Source organism: Equus quagga, chromosome 10 (genome assembly GCF_021613505.1).
Source record: "Equus quagga isolate Etosha38 chromosome 10, UCLA_HA_Equagga_1.0, whole genome shotgun sequence".
Classification (NCBI taxonomy): domain Eukaryota; kingdom Metazoa; phylum Chordata; class Mammalia; order Perissodactyla; family Equidae; genus Equus; species Equus quagga.
The window spans coordinates 107,555,523-107,577,964 of NC_060276.1; the positions used below are offsets into that span (position 1 = coordinate 107,555,523).

General features: G+C 38.8%; 1 protein-coding gene across 5 annotated transcripts in view; it reads left to right on the top strand.

Moving 5' to 3' along the window:
* BCLAF3 (BCLAF1 and THRAP3 family member 3) overlaps positions 1-21,048 on the top strand; it is a 60,142-nt gene extending 39,094 nt beyond the window's left edge. For 3 of the 5 annotated variants that reach the window (XM_046673627.1, XM_046673624.1, XM_046673623.1), the window contains 4 exons: positions 6,098-6,212; positions 7,752-7,847; positions 10,204-10,358; positions 20,005-21,048. In XM_046673627.1, the coding sequence (XP_046529583.1) occupies positions 6,098-6,212; positions 7,752-7,847; positions 10,204-10,358; positions 20,005-20,125 (487 nt within the window). In that variant the 3' untranslated portion in view covers positions 20,126-21,048. Of the gene's footprint in view, positions 1-6,097; positions 6,213-7,751; positions 7,848-10,203; positions 10,360-19,248; positions 19,277-20,004 lie in introns of all 5 variants that reach the window. The other 2 variants (XM_046673626.1, XM_046673625.1) reach the window with 2 other exon arrangements.
* The last annotated feature ends 1,394 nt before the right edge of the window (positions 21,049-22,442 follow it).

The window sequence follows — 22,442 nt, forward strand, 5'->3', positions numbered from 1 at the left end:
ATTCTTTAGTGTCAGATTACTAAGATATTTGACTAGACTTGTAAGTCGTCTACGGCTAACTAGGTCTTAGTCAAAATAGATGGAGCTTGTTTAAAACCTGACTTGATTCTGACAATAAGTTTGAGACTAATTAAAAGGTAGCAAAATTGTGTGTTGAGGCATATAAGACAATTGAAAATAAAATAGTTAAAATCTCGTCCCTTGCTGGGTGAAAGTCTCCAGTTTCCTAATATGACATGGCATGACAGTGCTCTTTAGTGGCACAAGTTCTCTGTTATGCTTTTCTTGATTCAGCAAGTATAAGAAACTTAGTGTCCTAAGAAAGACATTTTTAAAACAGATGTAAGATAGCATATTATAAAGACCGTGTAATACTTCAGAATATATCTTCCCCCTCTGAGGTGATTAAGAGCTTGAGCACTGGCGTTACGCCTGAGTTCAGCGCCTGGCTCGGTAGATGCCTGGCTATGTGACTGACCTTGGGAAAGTTACTTCATCTCTGTTTTCTCAGCTGGAAAAGAGAGAGAAGAATTATACTTACTTCACAGTGGTGACTAAGATTGAGTAGGGTGATGCCTGTAAGGTACAAAGTAGCTGGTCAGCGTGAAGTATTATTAATGTTAGCTTTAAGGACGATGTTGCAGCGAGCCAAAATGTCTTCCTGCACGGTATCTTTTGCTAGATCTGTTAGACTATTTTACTTGTACTGGATAGCTGGTGTGTCATAGTAGAGCCATGAGGGTTTTTTTTTTAAATTGAGATATTACTTACCATAAAATTCACCCTTTGGAAGTGAACAATTCAGTAGGTTTTTAAAATATAGTCACAAAGTTGTGCAACTGTCTCCACTATCTAATTCCAAAACATTTTCATCACCCCAAAAAGAAACCCTGTACCCAGTAGCTGTCACTCCCTATTTCTCCTACCTCGCAGCCCCTGGCAACCGGTAATCTACTTTCTGTCTATATGGATTTTCCTATTCTTGACATTTTATATAATTGCAGTCATATAATATGTGGCCTTTTGTTACTGACTTCTTTCCTGTAACATAATGTCTTTAACATTCCTCCATGTTGTAGCATGAATATTCCTTTTCTGGCTGCATAATATTCCACTGTATGGATATACCATACTTTTGTTTATCCATTCATCAGTGGATGGATATTTGGGTTGTTTCCACTTTTTGGCTGTTGTGAATAATGGTGCTATGAACGTTTGTGTGCTAGTTTTTGTGTGGACATATGTTTTCATTTCTCTTGTGTGTATACATAGGATTGGAATTGCTGGGTCGTATGATAACTATGTTTAACTTTTTGATGAACTGCCAGGCTGTTTTCCACAGCGGCTGCACCATTTTACATTTCCACCAGCAGTGTGTGAGGGCTCCAGTTTCTCCACATCCTCACCAGTACTTCTTATTGTTCACCTTTTTGAAACAATGGCACAGAACCTTTAATCGCTCACTTTATCCTAATTCAATTTCTTTGTTAAAATAAGAACAACATTTTATTTTATCCTTTTATCTTAGAAAATCAGTTTATCAAAATTGACCTCAATATTTTTGCATAAACCTTTTTAGTCAGGTTAATGTATAGATTTCCATAGAAATTCAGAACCAATGAAATCATAAATCATAGGATGTAGTGATTTCCCCCTGGTGTGGCTTTTTTTCCCTCAAAAGTTGTGTGCAGGCTCTGTGTCTCTGTTTGCTTGCCATTGTATCCCCACTGCCTCAAGCTCAATCTGTAGCTGTTGAATGAATGGAGACTTTCCACAGGAGCAGGCGGGACCAAGGATACTGAAATGGTCATGCGTTTAGATCTGGATCACTGTGTATTCCCTGATACCTTAGGATCCCTCCCAGGCAAGCCTAACACTAGGGCCTTCTGTCTTGTCTCTAAGACCCTGTTCTCTGTTTTCTCCCACTTCTGACCAATCTCTTACCCTGTCTCCATGCCTTCCCCTGACACTAGTTCTCCCTCTTGTAACCAGCATTACTAAGTTCCCTGCAGGGTTATTGAAGTGTTGTGTTATATAAGCATGGTGTGTGTGTCTGTGATAAAGCAACTTCAAAAATAGTACCAATAGACTCCGAGAGGACATCAAACTACCAAGACTTTCTTTTTAGCTAGGCAGGTTACAGAAAAAAAATCAGTTTTTATTTTTGCTGTTTTAACAATGCATAATCTATGCTGACCTGGAGTTAACTTTATAAAGATTTTTTTTTAAAGGTTGGCACCTGAGCTAACAACTGTTGCCAATCTTCTTCTTTCTTTAAATTTTTTTTCTGCTTTTTCTCCCCAAACCCCCCAGTACATAGTTGTATATTTTATTTGTAGGTCCATCTAGTTGTAGCATGTGGGACGCCGCCTCAGTGTGGCCTGACGGGTGGTGCCATGTCTGTGCCCAGGATCCGAACCTGTGAAACCCTGGGCCATCGAAGTGGAGCACGAAAACTTACCCACTTGGCCACAGGGCCGGCCCCTATAGAGATCTTTTATTCATATATTCAGCAAATATTTATATGTTAATTTCTGTGTCCTAGTCCCTATTCTAAGTGCTGGGGACACAGTGAGAAACTATACACAAAGCCCTTGACCTCGTGGAGCTTACAATTTAATGGTAGGAGATAGAAAAAAATACATGTTGGTGAGTGATAGGTGAGAAGTAAGGCAGAAGAGGAAGTTTAATAGAGTGATATGTGTGGTGTGATTTTGTTTAGGATAGTCATGGAATGCACTTAGGATTTTTTAAAAAATTGAGCAGGGATGTGAATTAAGTGAGAGAGTTAGCCATAAAGTTTTTTGAGGAGATAGTATTTCAAGAGAGGGAACAGCAAATGCAAAGACCCTGCAGCAGGATCACACTTGCTCTTGTTTAAGGAATAGAAAGGGGCCATTGAGGTTGTAACACAGTGAAAAAGGGAGAGAGTTAGTAGACAGGGCAAACCACACAAGGGCCTTGAAGGACATGAAGACTTTGTACTCTACTCTAAGTAAGATTAGAAAACATTTTGGGTTTTAACCCAAGAAGAGACATAATCTCATTTAAATTTTAAAAGGATCACTCTGCCTGCTGGGTTGAGAATGTACTGTAAGAGCTAGAGAAAAAAATCATTTCTTTCTTACGTAAAAAAAGATTAGAGGCGGGAAGTCAGAGCATCATAGGGTGGACCCATTAGGGAACCAGGCTCCTTAGATCTTGCTCCTCAGATATCCTCTGCACATGACTTCTGCCTCATGGTCCAAGATGGCTGTTTGTGCCCTAGCCATCATGTTTACATTCCAGCCTTTCCTTTAAAGATTCCTGGAATTTACACATGACACTTCAGCAACGCTGGTCAAAATTTAGTCTCACGGCCATGCCTGGCTGCAGGGAGGCTGGGAAATAGATTCTTTTCTTTAAAGATTTTATTTTTCCTTTTTCTCCCCAAAGCCTCCCAGTACATAGTTGTGCATTTTTAGTTGTGGATCCTTCTAGTTGTGGAGAAATAGATTCTTTAACCTGGATACCCCTTTGCCTGGTCAAAAATCAAATATCAAAGGGTTAAAATTTTTTTTGTTGTGGTAAAATATACATGTAATAAATGTTACCATTTTAACCATTTTTAAGCGTATAATTCATTGGCATTAATTGCATTCACAATGTTGTGCAACTGTCACCACTATCCACTTCCAGAACTTTTTTATCTATTCACACAGCCCCTCAGCCCCTGATGAACTCTATTCTTTCCATCTCTATGAATTTGCCTATTCTAGATACCTCATATATATAAGTAGAATCATACTTATACATACAAAGTAGAATATTTGTCCTTTTGTGTCTGGCTGATTTCACTTAGCATAATGTTTTCATGCACGTTGTATCGTGTCAAAATTCCATTTTTAAAAAAATTTTATTCCTTTATAAGGCTGAACAATATTTCATTGTATGGATATACCACATTCTGTTTATCTGTTTTTCTGTTGGTGGGCATTTGCATTGTTTCCATCTTTTGGCTATTGTGAATAATGCTGCTGTGAACATTAGGGGTGTCCTCTTTTTGATTATAGCCACCCTAGTGAGTATAAAGTAGTATCTCGTAGTTTTGATTTGCATTTCCCTAAGGACTAATGATGTTGAGCATCCTTTCATTTGCTTATTGTGTGTCTTCTTTAGGGAAATATCTATTCAAATCCTTTACCCATTTTTATTTATTTATTTTCGAGGAAGATTAGCCCTGAGCTAACTGCTGCCAATCCTCCTCTTTTTGCTGAGGAGGACTGGCCCTGAGCTAACATCCGTGCCCATCTTCCTCTACTTTATATGTGGGACACCTACCACAGCATGGCGTGCCAAGCCATGCCATGTCCGCACCTGGGATCCGAACCACTGAACCCCGCGCCGCAGAAGTGGAATGTACGCACTTAACCCCTGCGCCACTGGGCCGGCCCCTTTACCCATTTTTGAATTGGATTATTATCCTTTTATTATTGAGGTGTAAGAGTTCTTTATATATTCTGGATAGTACTCCCTTATCAGATACTGCTTTGCGAGGATTTTTTTAAAGTCCACTGTTTTGTTTATAGAAGTAGTAGTACATGCTAATGGTAAACATTTGGAAAAATATAAAAAAGTATAAAAACAAAAATATAAAGCATTCTTAATTCACCAGAGATGACCTCTGTTAATATTTAATACATTTCCTGTCATTTGTTTTTTCTGGGCATATATATATATTTTTTTTAAATAATTGAAATTAACCTCAATATATGGCTTTGCACCCTACTCTTTTGGCTTACTATCTTATCATGAGCATTTTGATAGAACATGGGGGTTTTTAACATTTCAGAAAACCCTGAGTGGCTATTCCATGTCAGGGGTTGGGGTCAGAGCTGGGGCCACAAAGTTGACCGTCCACAGTGCCTCCTCTGCAGGGATTGCCGCTTTCTGGGTGAGACAGACAGGTGCACCAGCTGTACAGACACGAGTGATATGTTTGAAGACCCCAGAGTGCTACACGTGCACAGAACAGGGGTATCTAGTCCACCTCAGAGGTCTGGGGAAGCCTTTCCGGAATAAGTGCAAAAGGAGCTAAATCTTGAGATTGATCTAAGTTGGAAGGAAATTACAATAGAAGAAACTGCGCTTGCAAACGTGCGGAAGCGGGAGAGATTGTGATGTGTGCCAGGAACTGCACCTAGCCAGATGTTCCCGAAGCTCAGTGTGTGTTGGGGAGATTGGAATGAAGCAGCCAGGAGAGGCAGCAAGGCCAGAGCAGGAAGGGTCTTGGGGGTCACTGATGGGGAATGTGGATTTTGTCCCCATGTCAGTGGGGGACCTGTGGGAGGGACTGAAGCAGAGCTGAGGCAGTGAGCCATTTGTTCACCACAGAGAAGGAAGGGTCTGAGGAGCATCTTGGGGAGATGTGGGATGTGACAGGGAGAGGACTCCCCAAGGACTCTGGCAGTGAGGCCTCAGGGTCAGAGGAGAAGCCCAAGGAAGGACTTCCCTCCCAGGTAGGGCTGCCTGGGAAGAGCCCTTGGTGGCCTCCAGACCTTGTGACGACAGGAGAAGGGGAGCTGTCTTTTGCTCCTGTGGCCCAGCAGTATCAGAGGCCCCAGCTCTGCCAGTGAGGGGGCCTGAGCCAGTCAGACACCTTGTCTCCCCGGTGCTTTCACTGATGAGTCTGTCGGCAAGGGGGGTCCAGTGCTGCCAAAGGCTAGAGAGCTGTGACTCACTTCCCTCCGAAAACATGCGTTCTCCACATGGTTTCAGGGGGTTACAGGTCTCAGGACGCCTGTCCTTGGACCCTGGATTGAGAACCTTGGTCCAGGGAATACTGTTTTTCCACTATTGCCAGCTTCCAACTTAGCTAAATAATGTTGGTTGAAAAATGGGTGTTTTAGCCCTGATAACTATCATTTGTAATTTTCGTGATTTGTAATTTTATAAAATTACGCTTTGGAATTTTAGTAGTGATAGATGATTGGGGTTTTTTTTACTGTTGTGCTGCTTTAATTGTCCCTGAAGGGGTTAATTTGATTTCTCTTGTTTATTTGTTGGATAAAGGTAAACTAATAGAAGATTCTTATTTTTCTCTCTTTCATTTTATTAGGAATGATCAGCAATCCAATTTTTCAAGGTCGAAGAATACTCAAGTTGATGAATTCGAAAAGCCTACATGTTTTATAAAGTCCAATTTTAGAAAATTTATTCAGAAACCTTATGAGGTAAGATTTCAGTTCAAAATGTTTCATTTTTGTGCATTCCATTCTTCTTCTCACATATACCTGTATGTACAAGGATCACCAATATTTTTCACGTTTGTGACTGTTCATTAAGTACATGTTATGATTCTGTTGTTCGACGTTAAGATTCTGTTGAGGCTTTCAGTTATTGTGATGGAAGAAATGGTCATCTCTTAGTTGATTCGGCAGGATTTTGTTGCATTTATTATAGTATTAGCTTTCTTAAGATTCTTTTGGAACAACTTTATTAAGGTATAATTTATATAACATAAAATTCACCCATTTTAAACATACAACTTAATGACTTTTCATAAATTTACTGAGATGTGTAATCATCACCATAATCCAGTTTTAGAACATTTTCATGACCCCAATAAGAGCCTTCATGCCTGTTTAGTTATTCCCTGTTCCCACCCCCAACTAACCACTAATCTACTTTCTGTTTCTAAAGATTTGCCTTTTCATAGGGCAGTTCACAAATGGCAGCTGGCTTCCAAAAGAGCAAGCAAGTGACAGCTAGAAAGATGGAAGCCAGAGTGTGTTTGTAACCTAATCTCGGAAGTGACATCCCATCACTTCTCCCTTACTCCGATTGTAAGAAGCAAATCCCTAGTCCAGCCCACAGTCTAAGGAAGGGGATGACATAGGGGCCTGGGTACTAGAAGGTGGGGATGATTAGGAGCCTGGTCAGAAGCTGCCTGCTACAGTCCTCCTGCTGGTCCCTAACGATTCACATCCCTTCGTGGGCAAAATACACCCTCTCCCTCCAAAGGTCCCCCAAAGTCTCATCTCATTACATATATCTTTATGTGCTTTTTCAAATTTATAGCAAGTATAAATTCAAGATGACTACTATAAAAAGGGTTTTACATGACTTTGTTTTTAACTGAGGAGAGAGAGAAAGGTGTGAAAGAGGAAGATTTGTGAGAAGTACAGACTCCATAGCAAATGGAATAAGGAGAAGGTTATAATACTTGATTTTGGAAGAATGAAGCTGTCTTCAGAATGGGCCCTATCTTTTCTGTTCCCGTGAAAGGATTCAGGTTCTTTGTGGTTACAGTCTTAACACTCTGACTTGTGATACTTCCCTAGTCATAGCAGGGGCATCTACTCAAATCAGTTATCTGAGTCAGCAAAACCCACCTCCTGCGGTGTTGAGAATTTGTTTTCTTCTTAGGCAGCAGGAACTCTTTAGCAACTCCTGATAATAATAGGTTTGTTTCTCTTCTGGATGCCTGAATAAATACTAGATTTACAGTCCATTTTCTAAAAGTCACCCACTGTGTTATATAGGAGTATTTTTTTACACTTCTCACTGTCGTGAATTAAACTAGCCCCTCCCAAACTACCATGGGTTATGTGAAGGAAGATGTGTGTATGGTCCTACAGCTAGGTTACATAATACATGTTTTGTGTTCTTAATTCTATACATTTAAAATGTGTGTTTTTAAAATGGCAAAATGAACTTTTAAAAATAAACTTTAAAGTATGTTAACCTATAGTAATACTTTTTTCATGCAGAATTATCAAACTATGCAGAGAAAAGACGTTACTGACAAACCTTTTGGAGTTGAGGAAAACAGTGAAAACACAAGAGGCTTTAAAAGACCTTTTAAGGTATTGAGTGTTATTTTTCATTTAACTCCAGCTTTGGATTTATGCTTTGAACATAATGTTCTAAGTGTTAGTAAATTAAAAGCTGTTTTTGTAATATTTCAAATAGTAGCTGTTAACTGGTATTTTTGGACATTTATAGTTAACTGTAATCAGTTTAGTGATGATCTCTTTCCTCAGGACTTGAATATATTTTGCCAGTGGAACCCTTTTTCAAATATTACACGGAAACACAAATACATAAAACAGATACAGATGGAGTGGCTCTAGCTGGGAGGCAGGCAAGGTCCCAGACCCTCCGTTTTAGCCTGCCCCTTTCTCTCTAATATGTAAGTGCATAGCTCCAGAGCCTTCTCCAGCATTCACAGATTGAAAAACCATGTCTATAGACATGCAACCCTCAGAGGCCTTCTGGATCATCAGAGAAAGATTCTGGTCCAGCAAACTTTGTTAAAGCATATTCATTGCATTCTAATTTGTACAGCTATGTCTGATGTAAGTGATAATTTTAATCAACCAACATGTTTGATTATACACAACACCTCATCCCCCAAAATGGAATGAGAATTTAAGTGCAAAGTATTATACTTCTCTCTCCTTGCTCTCAGAAATTGAGGTGATTTTAAATCCATTTGACTGAATTTCCTGCTTATGATAGGTACTTTATTCATATTTTTCACTCTACAGTGTCTTTTTTCCCTCCCCTCCCCCCAAAAAAAGAAAAGAAAAGAGTTTGAGGTTTTTTTTTTGTGAAAGTGACAGGCAGGCTGGATCGAGTAGTTAGCTCTAGGAGGAAGTTAGTATGAGCAGAGAGGTGGTGTAAACTATCCCCACACCACAGACTAGGAGGGTAGTTAAGTGAGCTTCTGTAGTTGACCTGGCTTCTTGAGAGTCAAATTTCTACATGTCGAAAGATTTTGTTTCCATTGAGAGTAATGTAATTTGTAGGCATTGTGTAGATAACATTTTTAGCCAATGGTTCATGTACCTAAAAACGTGTGACATTAGGTTTTCAAAAATAGCTATGGCCATAGAATATATAAAAATGTTTTACACCATCTTTTAGTCTCTTGAGTAATGAGGCATAAAATCAACCGAAAATGTGATGTCTGAATAACTTAGAGACAGTGTAGATGGGTTTTCAGATATAAGTGCTTCCTGCATGTTGCTCTTCTCATTGGTCAGATATAGTTGATTGTAGTATTTTTCTAAGATTGTTTAAGATCTACTTCCTGTTACCCTTTCTCCTTAAGAAAAGTTTTTTAACATTAATTATTTTAAAAATGTTTTTCAACATATATGCCATAATCTTCCCTCTTGACCAATCATTTAAGGCTGTGTAATGTTATATGGTTGTTTAGAAGTTCACAATTCTTTATAGCAAAACGGGAGGAAGAAATAATCCTTCCTAAGAAAAGGAGCTATGTCATTAAAATTTACTTTTTTGTATGAATTAGACTAATTCAAAGCCAGATAGTAATCACCTTATTAGATATGTAAAAATGGACAATGTAAGTCTCAAGATTAGCTCTACTGTATCAAGTTTGTGCAGATAGTTTTAACAAAATTATACTGTCTCATTATAATTCTGTTTTGCCTGAAATTTTTTGTAGCTTTAAGAAAATAATTGGAAAATAGGGCTGGCATAAATATTTTTTTATAAATGTATGTGCTTCATTATGCATAACATACTCATTTGTTAATTAATTGTGGAAAGAAGAATCTACTTAGTTTTTATAATTACTCCATTGTAATATACTATTTGTACATTTCCCATATGGGAAACACAAATATTCATTGTCCTCTTACGTCTATTGTAACACTGGGCAGTATGCAGGTCAGGAAATAGTCTTTTTAAGTATAACTCTTGTCTTGAAAATATTTGTTGTAATGAGATTTTTATGGTGAAGAATGATTGGCTCAAAGGTACTGACAGGAATAAAGTTAAGAGACTTTTTGATTCTTAAATAGATGTTGATACTTAATGTCTTCCCTTCCCCCCCAATGTGGGATTTGACATATTTCACTATGAATCATAAGGATAATTTTAGCTTGTTAGAGGTTTTGAAAGTTGTACTTTTCTCAGCGTGATAAATTTCAAGAATTTCAAGAAATTTTAGCTTAGTTTTAAAAAGTGGTTTTATGTAAAATATTTTTTGAAAATTATTATTATATAAAATAAACTAGGAGGCTAGTTTGAGGAAAACGTGCTTTATTACCATCATTAACTTTTTCCCTTTTAATATCTGTAGTGCCTAGAATTAAGAGCAACTCTAAGTACCAGACATTTTTCCATTTCTTGTACTAATAAAGTAGATTTGGAAGTGGTTTTAACATTCAATTATTTTTTCCTTTACAGACCAACTTTAGAGGTGGCAGATTCCAGCCCCATTATAAATCAGGCCTAGTACAGAAGAGCTTGTACATTCAGGCTAAATATCAGCAGTTACGGTTCGCTGGCCCAAGGGGATTTGTCACTAATAAATTCAGAGAAAAATTCCTGAGGAAAAAAAAGGTTAGTTGGGTTATGATAATTTAAAAATGTTGAGTGACTTTTGAACTCCTAAATTATTTATGTTTCTTATTTAATTTTAACTTAAGAAACAATTTAGATTTAAAAAGTGTTCTTATTGCACGATAGCTGAAGAAAAACTGCAAGGTGTCATGGTAACAGAGCTGTGAGACTGTTTAATCTTAAAATAATACCTCAGATACTTTGAACATGCCAGCTGTTTGAACTTTTTGCTTTAGAATTTCTGTTGTATGGTTAATCTTTGAAATGGAAATTCAGGTAAAGACTTTTAGCTGACATATTTTAGCCTTATACAATGTGAATTATCTAAGTACCAAAAAACATTGAACTGACTATATAAAAAGGATAGATTATTGTAAAATACACTAACTTTTCTTTTTTCCCCATTCATATGTTTTTTGATTGTGATAAAATATATATAACATTAAAATTTGCCATTTTAACCCTCTTTAAGTATACACTCCAGTGACATTAATTGCATTCATAATGCTATGCAATTACCACTATATGCTAATTCTTAATGTTAATAAAATTGCTTCTTTGATAATTTTGGGCTAATCTTTTCTTCTGAGAAATGTATGTATTTCTAGAGTTGCTATAAAATAGTCTAACTGTGGTTTTATAAATTTTGTAACCTTAAATATTCATCCTTGTGAAGGCTTTACTTTGAGCTTGCTTAGTGATTTTAGTAAAACTTATTTTTCAAAAGATGGACCAGTAGAATGGAATTGAGGACTGATTTTTTTGAAGTTTTAGAGTTAAATAGAATATCTTCTGTAGCCTCTTCCACCCCCTAATTTTAAGTGGGTACCTTAGAAGAGATTTCTAATTTCACCATGTATGTCACTCTTTGTGTTATGAAAGCCATCTCTTCTTTAAAAACGGGAGTGTAGTTGGAGTCAGTTTCCCCTCTCCTGTACCTCTCTACTCTTGGATCGAGGTGCTGCTTCTCCTCCTGTCTCATGTGGTAGGTTTCTTTGCAGCAAATCTTCTAGGCATTTGTCCGCATTCACAGGTGGCAGCCTGACAGTTCTTAGGGAAGCTAGGCATTCCACTTGAGGAGGAAGGCTGAGGCAGGCCTTCTCCTCAATTGCAAGGTTGAGTTGCAGGTACATATTGTATGTTTCTCTTGTTAGCTCTGTGCTGAACTTGGAGTGTTAGCTTCACTTAACTCCACTTTCACCTCTGTTTTTAGATGACTTGAGGCTCCCAAGTGCTTATGTGACTGTCTGCCTCAGCCTGCAGTTTCTGTATGCTCGTTGGACTTGCTCCATTTCATCATTCTTTTCTTTGCCTCAGCTTGCCCAATGCCAACTGACCACTCAGTTCTTCCAGACCACATTGCCTACCAGCCTGTGATAGAAACCAGATAGAAACCAGACATCAGGCCTTATCTTAGGACGCAAGAAGAATGTCCTAGAAGGAGCCACAACTTGCTGTGGGCTCCAATCTTTAGGGCCTAGGCTTTTTGTATCATCTAAAAATACAGCAGTTGTAGTTAGGGTCCAGGGCTGGTCATGGCTTCGCCTTCCTATTGCCTTTCAGTGCCATCTGAGTGCTTTAGAAGTAGTCCCCACACACTGGATTTTTAAAAAATCAGTGTCTACTACTCTTTTTCTTAGGCCTGCCATTCTGGATGCTACTTCATATATCTTTGTATCGTAGCTATTTTGACATGGGCTTTTCCAGTCTGCCTATTGTCAGTACCTGCAAGCGAGCCATAGCCAGGCTTTTTATCGATTTGTTTTTGAATAGAGCCCAACTCTACAAAATGAAATCAGGTACCCTGCTCTTAGCACCTACTTAACAGTTGGGCTCCACACTCTCCTAACCTTTAGAGAAAGGAATGAGGCATTGCAGCTACCCTGTTTCTGCCAGTGTCTGAACTAAGGTGCTTAGGGCTTACTTGGCCTTCGAGCTGTCCCAGTAGTGTGCTACTCTGGAACCCCATTCCATGTGTATAACCTGATGACAGACCTATTATTCCATTTTACCTTGGCCTTCATGCCCTAAAGAAAAGAGGTGAAAGCCTGGAGTCTGGTTTCTTCCAACGTTGCTTACTTCCCTCCCTTTAAATTAGGGACACTTTTGCTCAAATGGGGTTACTGGGTGTGAGGTACCTTTTACGTCGCTTTTTATCCCAAGCTTCAGCATTGGAGGGAACATTGAAGGTCCTGCCCTAGAGGTAAACCTTAGTCTGGGCAGCATCGTGCACTGCTTTGGCTTTTTGCCCTTCTAGAGAGTTCATTATTTTCGTGATTAGACCACTACCCAGATTAATTAAGGATGCATGATTAATTAATCTAGGCATCCTGGAACTTCTGGAGCCTGAAATCAGATATGAACCTACATATTCCCACATGCCTCCAAGTCCACCAGGAAGGTTTAGATTGATCTTGTCTGGACTCTTCGCTCCCCTGCCATATTGAAATGCCTAAGCTGATCATTCATGGCTAGAAGGTCTTGTGATGCTCATCGGTGGTATCGTCTGGGTACTGTGCCTTCAGATGGTGCTTCCTGTCTCCAACACCAAACAGCTTCAGAGAGGGGTGGGGGAGATCCTAGGTGTGCTCCTAATACGTCCTCTTGTCCACTTACCAGAACGATCATGGCTTCCCTAAAACTGCATTGGCTCGCCAACTGCCTACAAAGCAGTAAGATTCCCAGGTTGTATTAGGAAAGTACAGAACTGGAATTCTTCCTCCTCATTCATCATGCACTTGTCTTATTAATCCCATTCTGGCACCCAGATTCTCTTTTACTGTGTTTCCTTTCTCTTGGATTCTGCGCTTGGGCCAAAAGATGAGGAGACAGGAGGAATGTCTGTTACTACCTGGAATAAGGCTCATCTTTTATCCACTGTTATTCACAAGGGCCCCCATTACATATCCTCTGCTCATCACAGAAAGTTTTCAGAAACTCTTGAGGGTTGGTCTATGTACCAGAATAGGACAAAGAACCTAGTAAGAATTCATGAAGTCACCTCTGGGAACATTGCCTCTGAAAAACTGTTAGCAGTTGTGCATTTGGTCAGGAAGACATGGAGTTCCTTAGATCACGGATTCTCCAGCAGTCCTCCTGTGCCTGTCAGCTGGGTGCCTACCAGAGCTCTGCCCACAGAGAGGAAGAGGAGAAAGGAGAGCATAAAGGTGCAGCAGGAAGGTAGTTAGAGACCAGGATTCAAGGCTTTTGGGGTTGGAAAAAACCTTGAAAATCATGGAGTACAATGATAGAAAAGGAACGAAGATCAGATGAATCAAAAATACTGTTACACACTTGCTGTGTCCCTCGAGCTGAAGTGTGCTGGGGTGCAAAAGAAGGGTTGTGTAGGGGCGTCATCGCCTTCAAACACTTAGGATCTGGAGCTACCTACCTCTCTGACTCTTCTGTCTTATTTTGGTGGTTTCTCTTCGTGCATGCATGCTTTAAAAATGCAAGTTAAGCGTTCCCTAGTGTTATATTCTGTATTCTCTTTATTTATTCCTCCTACTTGCCCTGATTGCCCTCACCTCTTCGCAAGGTTTCAACCATCACCTCTGACTACTCTCCAGAGCTCCAGATTTTCAGCAGCCTCCCAGAACCCTCACATGGATGTCCTGAAGGCACCTCAAATTCAGCATGTTCAAAGTCAAACTTGTACTGACACATGCTCCAGCATGGGTGACACTTAAGGGCATGAGGCCAAGTAACAGAAACCAGTCACAAAAGACCACATATAGAGTGATTCTATCTTTATGAAATGTTTGGAATAAACCAAGCCGTAGAGATTGAAAGTAGATCAGTGGTTGCCAGAAACTGGGGGGTTAGGGGAAAAGGGAGGGGGCTGGTTGTGACTGCTAACACGTATGGGGTTTATTTGGAGAAAGAAAAATGTTCTAAAACTGATTGCAGTGACTGATGGTTGCACAATGCTATGACTACACTACAAAATCATTGAATTGTACACTGTTTTTTTGAGGAAGATTAGCCCTGAGCTAACATCTGCTGCCAACCCTCCTCTTTTTGTTGAGGAAGACTGGCCCTGAGCTAACATCCGTGCCCATCCTCCTTTACTTTTTATATGTGGGATGCCTGCCACAGCATGGCTTGCCAAACGGTGCCATGTCCGCACTCGGGATCCGAACCAGCGAACCCCGGGCTGCCAAAGTGGAACGTGTGCACTTAACCGCTGCACCACGGGGCTGGCCCCTGAATTGTACACTTTAAATGGATGGGCTGTATGATATATGAATTATATCTCAGTAAGGCTGTTAAAAATAAAATCAAACTTGCTCTCCTCCTCAGACCACTGGTAGTCTCCTCATGATCCATAGCTCTCGCAGCTAGCCAGCCGTGCTTGAAACTTGTCCTGCTAATCCTCCCAGTTGTCCTGCCAACTCAGTTGTTCCAAGTCTTCCTGCTTCTATCACTCATTCATTACTCCATTCAATTGATTCACTTTAATGGCAGCATATTATTCTACTCTATGGATGTATTGTTTATTTCAGTATTCCTCAAACTTTTTTTTGCTTACCCTAAAATTTTGAAAAATTATCTACCTCCTTGTGCATTTTTAGGTTGGTATCTAATATTTTTTATCATAAGTTTAAGTTGTTATAAAAGATATAATTTCTTGTATATTATAAATAGAGAGTCTTAAATAAAACTGTTACATCATTCTTATAAATTTCTTAGTGGAACCTGCACACCACAGGAGTTTGATAACTAACATCATACATTTTTAAAAATATGCAAATAAGCTCTTTTAACAAAGTGAGAAATTTTACATCATTCCATTTTTGCCTTGAATTTGGATTCCATTCTATTTCCCCTATAGACTTTTATCTTTGAAAGTCTTTCATTGATCACCAAATCAAATTTGACACAAAGTGTTGATAAATTTTTGTGAATATTAGGTGTTAAATAATTCCTCTGGATTGAGTTAACATTACAGTTGATCCAAATAGCATAAATATATTACATACTTTGTTAAGTATAGATTAGACAGAGGAAGTTTTATTGGAAATGCATTTCTCTTTTCAGTTAGTTCATGTATTCATAGATAAATATAACATTGCTAGTAGAATAATACAGTATTCAAGTATCCATTCTAATTGTATTTTTTATTTATATGGATGTAAGTCCTGAGAGACCTTGTTTAAATGATTATATAGATGGGAAAGAAAGGACGTTTATTATAGCAATGCCACTTGGTTCTTTGAACTCTGAATTATAGGCCAAAAAATCGCTTAGTAATCTATCGTCAGAAAGTATTTTGGGGCCAGCCCAGTGGGATAGTGGTTAAGTTCGCATGCTTTGCTTCAGTGGCCCAGAGTTTGCTAGTTTGGATCCCAGGCACGGACCTACACACTGCTCATCAAGCCATGCTGTGGCGGCATACTACATACAAAATAGAGGAAGATTGGCAAAGATGTTAGCTCAGGGACAATCTTCCTCAAGCAAAAAGAGGAAGATTGGCAACAGATGTTAGCTCAGGGGCAATCTTCCTCACCAAAAAAAAAAAGAAAGACAGACAGAAAGAGGGAGAGAGAGAGAGGGAGGGAGGGAGGGAGGAAGGAAGGAAGGAAGGAAGGAAGGAAGGAAGGAAGGAAGGAATTTTGAATGTTTTTTCACTGAAAACTCGATTTTGCCATCCTTCAATTCTAAATAAAAGCAAAGAATTGGAAAGCATCTGACCTGCAGAAGTATGCTATTTATCACTAGCTGCTAGAGTTGGTTCACTTTTTTGACACTGTCACCAATATTTCCAATTGCCCCCTTTTTTGGATCCCCACATAATACAAAGTACTAAGATTCAGGATGAGAAGGTTTATCTTTCTTGTATAAAGTGAGAGGTGGGGAACCAGCCTTAACAGTTGTACAGACAGATTAATTTTGAAAAGCAAACGTTGGGAATTTGAAGGTCTACAAATTAATTCCCTCCAAACTATCGATATCTACATACTCCCAGGCAAGTCTTCTTATACTTACACCTCTTATATGAGAGTATACGTATCCCAGTTTGATGATTGCTGACTGGCTTAACCAAGCCTCTGTTGATGACTGCTGGATAGCTTATGGGTTTGCATTATTTTTGGCAATACCACTGGGCATGCTGACATTTTGCTACCTTGCCATAGTGCCCCTTGTACTCCTTTCTACTCTCACCAGAAGTGCATGAAAGTGCCTGTTTACCTACACTCTAGTCAGCACTCCACATTATCAGTCTTCATTATTCGTTGTCAGAAAATGGTTCTCATTTGCCTTTCTTTGATTATTAATGATGGGAGCATACTTTTTATGTGTCTATTGGCCATTTGTGTTTCTTCTCTCAGCTTCCTTATTTCTATGCTTTGCCAGTGTTTCTGTTGAGTAATGGCACTTTTTCTTATTGATTTGTAAGAGCTCTTGATTGACTGAGCGTATTAACCTGGCATACATTTTCCTGGTATTTATTTTGTGTGTGTCAGCCGTTCATGGTGGCTTTTACCTTACGGAACTTGTAAATGTTCATGAATCTGTCAAGTTTGTCCTCTATGGCTTCTAGATTTCACATCATGCTTATGCTTATAAAAATTCCTTACTGTGCTTCCTTTAAGTGGTTTTATGGTTAATGTTTTAAACACATAAATACTTATTCCATTTAGAATTTATTTTTATGATACAATGTGGGGTCAGGATCTATTTTGTTTCCAATAGATAGTCAGTTTTTCTGACACTAGTTATTGAATCATTTGTCCTTTCCCCACTGATTGAAAGTGCCACCTTTCCTCCCTGCTGCGCTCTTCTGTGTTCCTGCTCTGTTTTCAGAACCTTTGGAGCCTCTAACTCGTTTCTAGGCTTCCTGTGATTCCCTTATTCCGTCCCCTCACTGTTAGCACAGTTATTGCCCTGAAACACAGATCGAATCATATCACTCTTGTGCAAGCACTTTCCAAGGATTCTGTTGCCCATGAAAAAAGAGGCCAGACTTGTTAGTCAGGTCCAGCCCTAAGATACCTTTCTAACCACATTTCTCCATGGACTCTGCTTTTTGAAGCCTAGCATGTTTTCACGTATTTCTCTCTTTGTTCCTGCCGTTCTCCTGGCTAGAAATAGCCCCTTGTTCCCCATTCTTTCCTTATCAAACCCTGCTTTCCTTTGAAGACCCACTGTAGAGCCTTACCAAAGCCCCTTCTTTAACTCTTGTTTCATTTAGTCTCTAACTATTGCTCTTTATCTTCCTATTTCCCCAAACAGATGATCGACTCCTTGAGGATAGAGGGTACCTCATCAGTCTTCATATCTTCCTCTGTTGCTTTTCAGATATGTTTTCAGATATGTAGCCCATCTTTAGAAAATGCTTGTCAGAGGGAATCAAATCTAATCATACAGACACACACACACGCACGCACGCACGCACGCACTTGCATCTGTAGCTCTAAAAAGTTAGTGAAGAGCAGCCATTGTGTCAGGGGTCCCCAAGACCACCCCCAGGTTCGGTGATTGGCTAGGAGGACTCAGAGGACTCAGCGTGTGGTGGCACTCATGGCTGTGATGTGTTATAGTGGAAGGCTGCACAGCACAATCAGCACAGAGAATTGGCACTCGGGCTAAGTCCAAAGGACACCAGGTACCAGTTTCCAAGAGTCTTCTCCCAGTGGAGTCACACAGAACGTGCTTAATTCCCTCAGCAATGAGCTGTGACAACACGTGTGAAATGTTGCCAACCAGGGAAGCTCATTAGAGACTCAGTGCCCAGGGTTTTACTGGGGGCTGGTCATGTAGGCACCCCCTGCCAGGCATGGACCCAAATTCCAGACTCTCAGAAGAAAAGCAGGTGTTCAGCATAGACCATATTGTTTGCACAGTTTAGACATTCATCAATGGTGGGAACCCTCTCGAAACCTCCGTTCCCAGATGCCAGGCAAGGGCCAACCTTGTAAGCGGGCCTCTCAAAGGACAGCAGTTAGGTATGCTGTATTAACTCTTTCCTGCACAACCATATTTTTGAAGAGCTTAATTTCCCAGATGGTGATGTCTAAAGAGAGGAGGAAAACATCAATATATTAGGAATGGTCAGGGAATGTATACTAAGTACTTTGATTTCTATTCTCTTCACAGAGGAGGTAGGTTGTAAGCTGAGGCATGTAGAAGAGCAGGACACAGCAGGGGCTATAGCCAGAGATCCCCGTTTGGCAGTAGAAGGTGGAATTGGGTAGAGATAGGGGTGTGCCAGTTATGGAGGGCCTGGAAAGCTGGGTAAAATATTGAGGATGTGATGTGGCAGCAGCAGGACGCCTTCCTAGACCGACAAGGAGAAAGCGGTGTTTTGAGGATGATCGCTTGGTGAGCAGTGGGTAGGCAGACTTCTGGGGAGGTGATGAGATGCAGGAAGACCAACAAGGGAACATTTGCAATGACCCAAGTGTCAAGTTATGAAAACCCAGATGAGGGTGGTGCTTGTATATCTAGTTCAGCATTCTGCTTAAAATAAGTTTCCAAATAATTGGAAGAATGGAGGGATCAGTCCAAGAGAGGGTGTGGAAGAAGCTATGTCAAGGTGAATGTGATTCAGAATAATCGTACATTTTGATAAACAAGATATTTCAGTTGAAAAAAATTTTTAGAATTATTAGAGTTTCCTTTTAAAGTTTTTAGTAGGCAACAGATATTTTATTTGAAGATCAATGTATATAATTTTTATATGAGTAAAGAAATAGGATGCAATGAAGTCTACCTCTATTTAAAGGAATGATGTTGACAAAAATATATATGCATGTATTTTGAACATTTCATTAACCAAAATAGAAAGAATAATAAGTTTCTATCAGCATTGCTTTTGTTTGGAATTAAACATTTCCATACTAATACAAATGCCAAGAAATAAATTGACTTTTAAATTTCTTTCAGTTTTAATAAAGTAAGATCCTAGTAAAAGGTAAGGATATATATATATTAATAAATTTTTTTAATGTCCAAAAAACATGCCATTCTACCACTTTTGCTCTTTTGTTAGTTGCATGGTTGTATGTCCAGTGTGGTTGGTAATATTTTGCATAGCATCACAGTATAGAATCAACTTTCATTACCTTTTGATCATAGTCTTATTGTTCTTATGAATTCCTTTTCCTGTGTTTGTTGAAACCTTACATCTTTTTGTTGTAGGTCACCGTTCAAAAGCAAGAAAGCTGTTTTCTTCCCTCTAACAGCTTTCTCTGCTGTTATCAGCCAAGCTAGAAGAGCCCATATAGTTTTAGAAGATAGTTTATGATGACAAAGATCAAATACCAGTTTGAGGTTGTGTGTGTGTCACGTCAGGCTCCGTACTTGAGGGACTAAGGGTTAAGAGTCTTGATTTTTAGCCAGGTATTCCAAGTGAAACTCACCCAAATAGCAGAATGCTGTTTTCATCAACTTACTAACACCAGCGTATCAAGCGCCATGTGTTTTCTTTGTCCTACTGACCTATCATTTGATATCTGCTTTGATGTGTTCTCTTGTTACTTTGCGTCTTTGGGGCTCCACATACCTTTGTGGGGATCTTGAGTGCAAGTAGTACTATATAAATTGAAATATTTTGAAAATTGCAATGTGAACAAAACTCTAGCTCAGGTGTTATAACTGACGCTTCTTTTGAAGTCTGTATTTCTTTTGTTTTCTCTCCATAGGAATATACGAACATGGCCACAGCAGTCTAATCTGGAATTGTTACAAATGGAAGCAACACTACAGGATATTTGGGAGCATCTCTTTTTGTCACGACTTAGAATTGGCACTAAAGCACTAATACTGTAACTTTCTTGATAAAATAACTTTATTTTTCTGTAGTGGAATGCTGCAACTTTTTTACACTTAACAATTGCTTTTAAATTACAGTATTCAATTTAAAAGTTGTATTACATAGAGTTTCTTTTGCAAAAAGTCTCAAAAGGGCATTATTTGTTGATGCGTTTTTCTCTGAGCATGGTTTCATAGAGAATTTAACTGAGTTATATCCAGACGTTTATATGTTGAAAGTTTTGCTTATGTAATAAAAACAAAAAACAAAAGTATCTGAACTGTATAGTGTCTGTACATGAAAGAACTTGAAGCAGTGGCCTTATGCTAGCAAATTTTATACCAGATTTTTCTTTTTCTGATGACACCTTGGTTTCTAACTTGAAGTTTTCTTAAGTTTCTGAAGATCAAGGCCTATATAATTCATACATTTCATATGATGACATAAAAAGGCGAGAGAAAAGGTGCTTCAAATTTTCCATCAGGTAGTTATGAGTGCACTGAATTTTTAGGAATTGGTTCATTCAGTTTTTTCCACAACTATGTGCTCTTTTCCAATTTCAAAAAGCTATTGTGGAAAATATGTAAAGATTTTGTAATCTATATTCCATCTTACTTTCCCTCAGGGCAAGCTTGTGCATATCATATTTTTAAAGGCTTTTTAAAAATTTGACAGACAAAATCTCATATTTGGAAGTTGTACTTTACTACTGTAGCGTTACATTTTGCAAGCACATGTTATAAAGTGTTTCTTTTCAGTTCGGTGGTATTGAGTACCTACTTTGTGTAAGAGAAAATTGATGGAATTTTAAATGATATTTTAGGTCCCAATACCTTTTTTCTTTGTTTTCTGTGTTCTGCTTAATAGTACATATACATTCCCAATTACATTTTTGTGAAATGTTTATTTGTAATAAAATAAAATATTGTTGCTCCTTCTGCTTGAAGAACTTACTTGGCAGTTTGTGAGAACATTATTTTAATTTCATAGGAGAATTACAGCCCTAGGTAGAACCTGTTGATGTTTAAAATACTGTTCTGTACTTACAAAGACAGAACTTTCTAAGTCAAAATCTGTTAGGAACTTGAAATTTTTTTTTTTGCTTTTTTTTTTATTGAGTTATTGATAGGTTACAATTTTGTGAAATTTCAGTTGTACATTAATGTTTGTCAGTCATGTTGTAGGTGCACCACTTCACCCTTTGTGCCCACCCCCCACCCCACCTTTCCCCTGGTAGCCACTAAACTGTTCTTAGTCCATAATTTTAAATTCCTCATATGAGTGGAGTCATACACAGATTATCCTTCTCTCGCTGGCTTATTTCACTTAACATAATTCTCTCAAGGTCCATCCATGTTATTGCAAATGGAATGATTTTGTTCTGTTTTGCAGCTGAGTAGTATTCCATTGTATATATGTACCACATCTTCTTTATCCATTCGTCTGTTGCTGGACACTTAGGTTGCTTCCACGTCTTGGCTATTGTAAACAGTGCTGCAATAAACATTGGGGTGCATAGGACTTTTGGGATTGCTGACTTCAAGCTCTTTGGATAAATACCCAGTAGTGGGATGGCTGGATCGTATGGTAGTTCTATTTTTAATTTTTTGAGGAATCTCCATACTGTTTTCCATAGTGGCTGCACCAGTTTGCATTCCCACCAGCAGTGTATGAGGGTTCCTTTTTCTCCGCAACCTCTCCAACATTTGTTGCTATTAGTTTTAGATATTTGTGTCATTCTAACGGGTGTAAGGTGATATCTTAGTGTAGTTTTGATTTGCATTTCCCTGATGATCAGCGATGATGAGCATCTTTTCATGTGCCTATTGGCCATCAGTATTCTTTGGAGAAATGTCTGTTATGTCTCCAGCCCATTTTTTGATTGGGTTGTTTGATGTTTTGTTGTTGAGTTGCGAGAGTTCTTTATATATTATGGATATTAAGCCTTTGTCAGATATATGACTTGCAAATATTTTTTCCCAGTTAGTGGGTTGTTTTTTTGTTTCAATCCTGTTTTCATTTGCCTTGAAGAAGCTCTTTAATCTGATGAAGTCCCATTTGTTTATTCTTTCTATTGTTTCCCTTCTCTGAGAAGGCATGGTGTCGGAAAAGATCCTTTTAATACTGATGTCAAAGAGTGTACTGCCTACGTTTTCTTCCAGAAGCCTTATGGTTTCAGGTGTCACCTTTAGGTCTCTGATCCATTTTGAGTTTATTTTGGTGAATGGTGAAAAAGAATGGTCAATTTTCATTCTTTTACATATGGCTTTCCAGTTTTCCCAGCACCATTTGTTGAAAAGACTTTCTTTTCTCCATTGTATGCCCT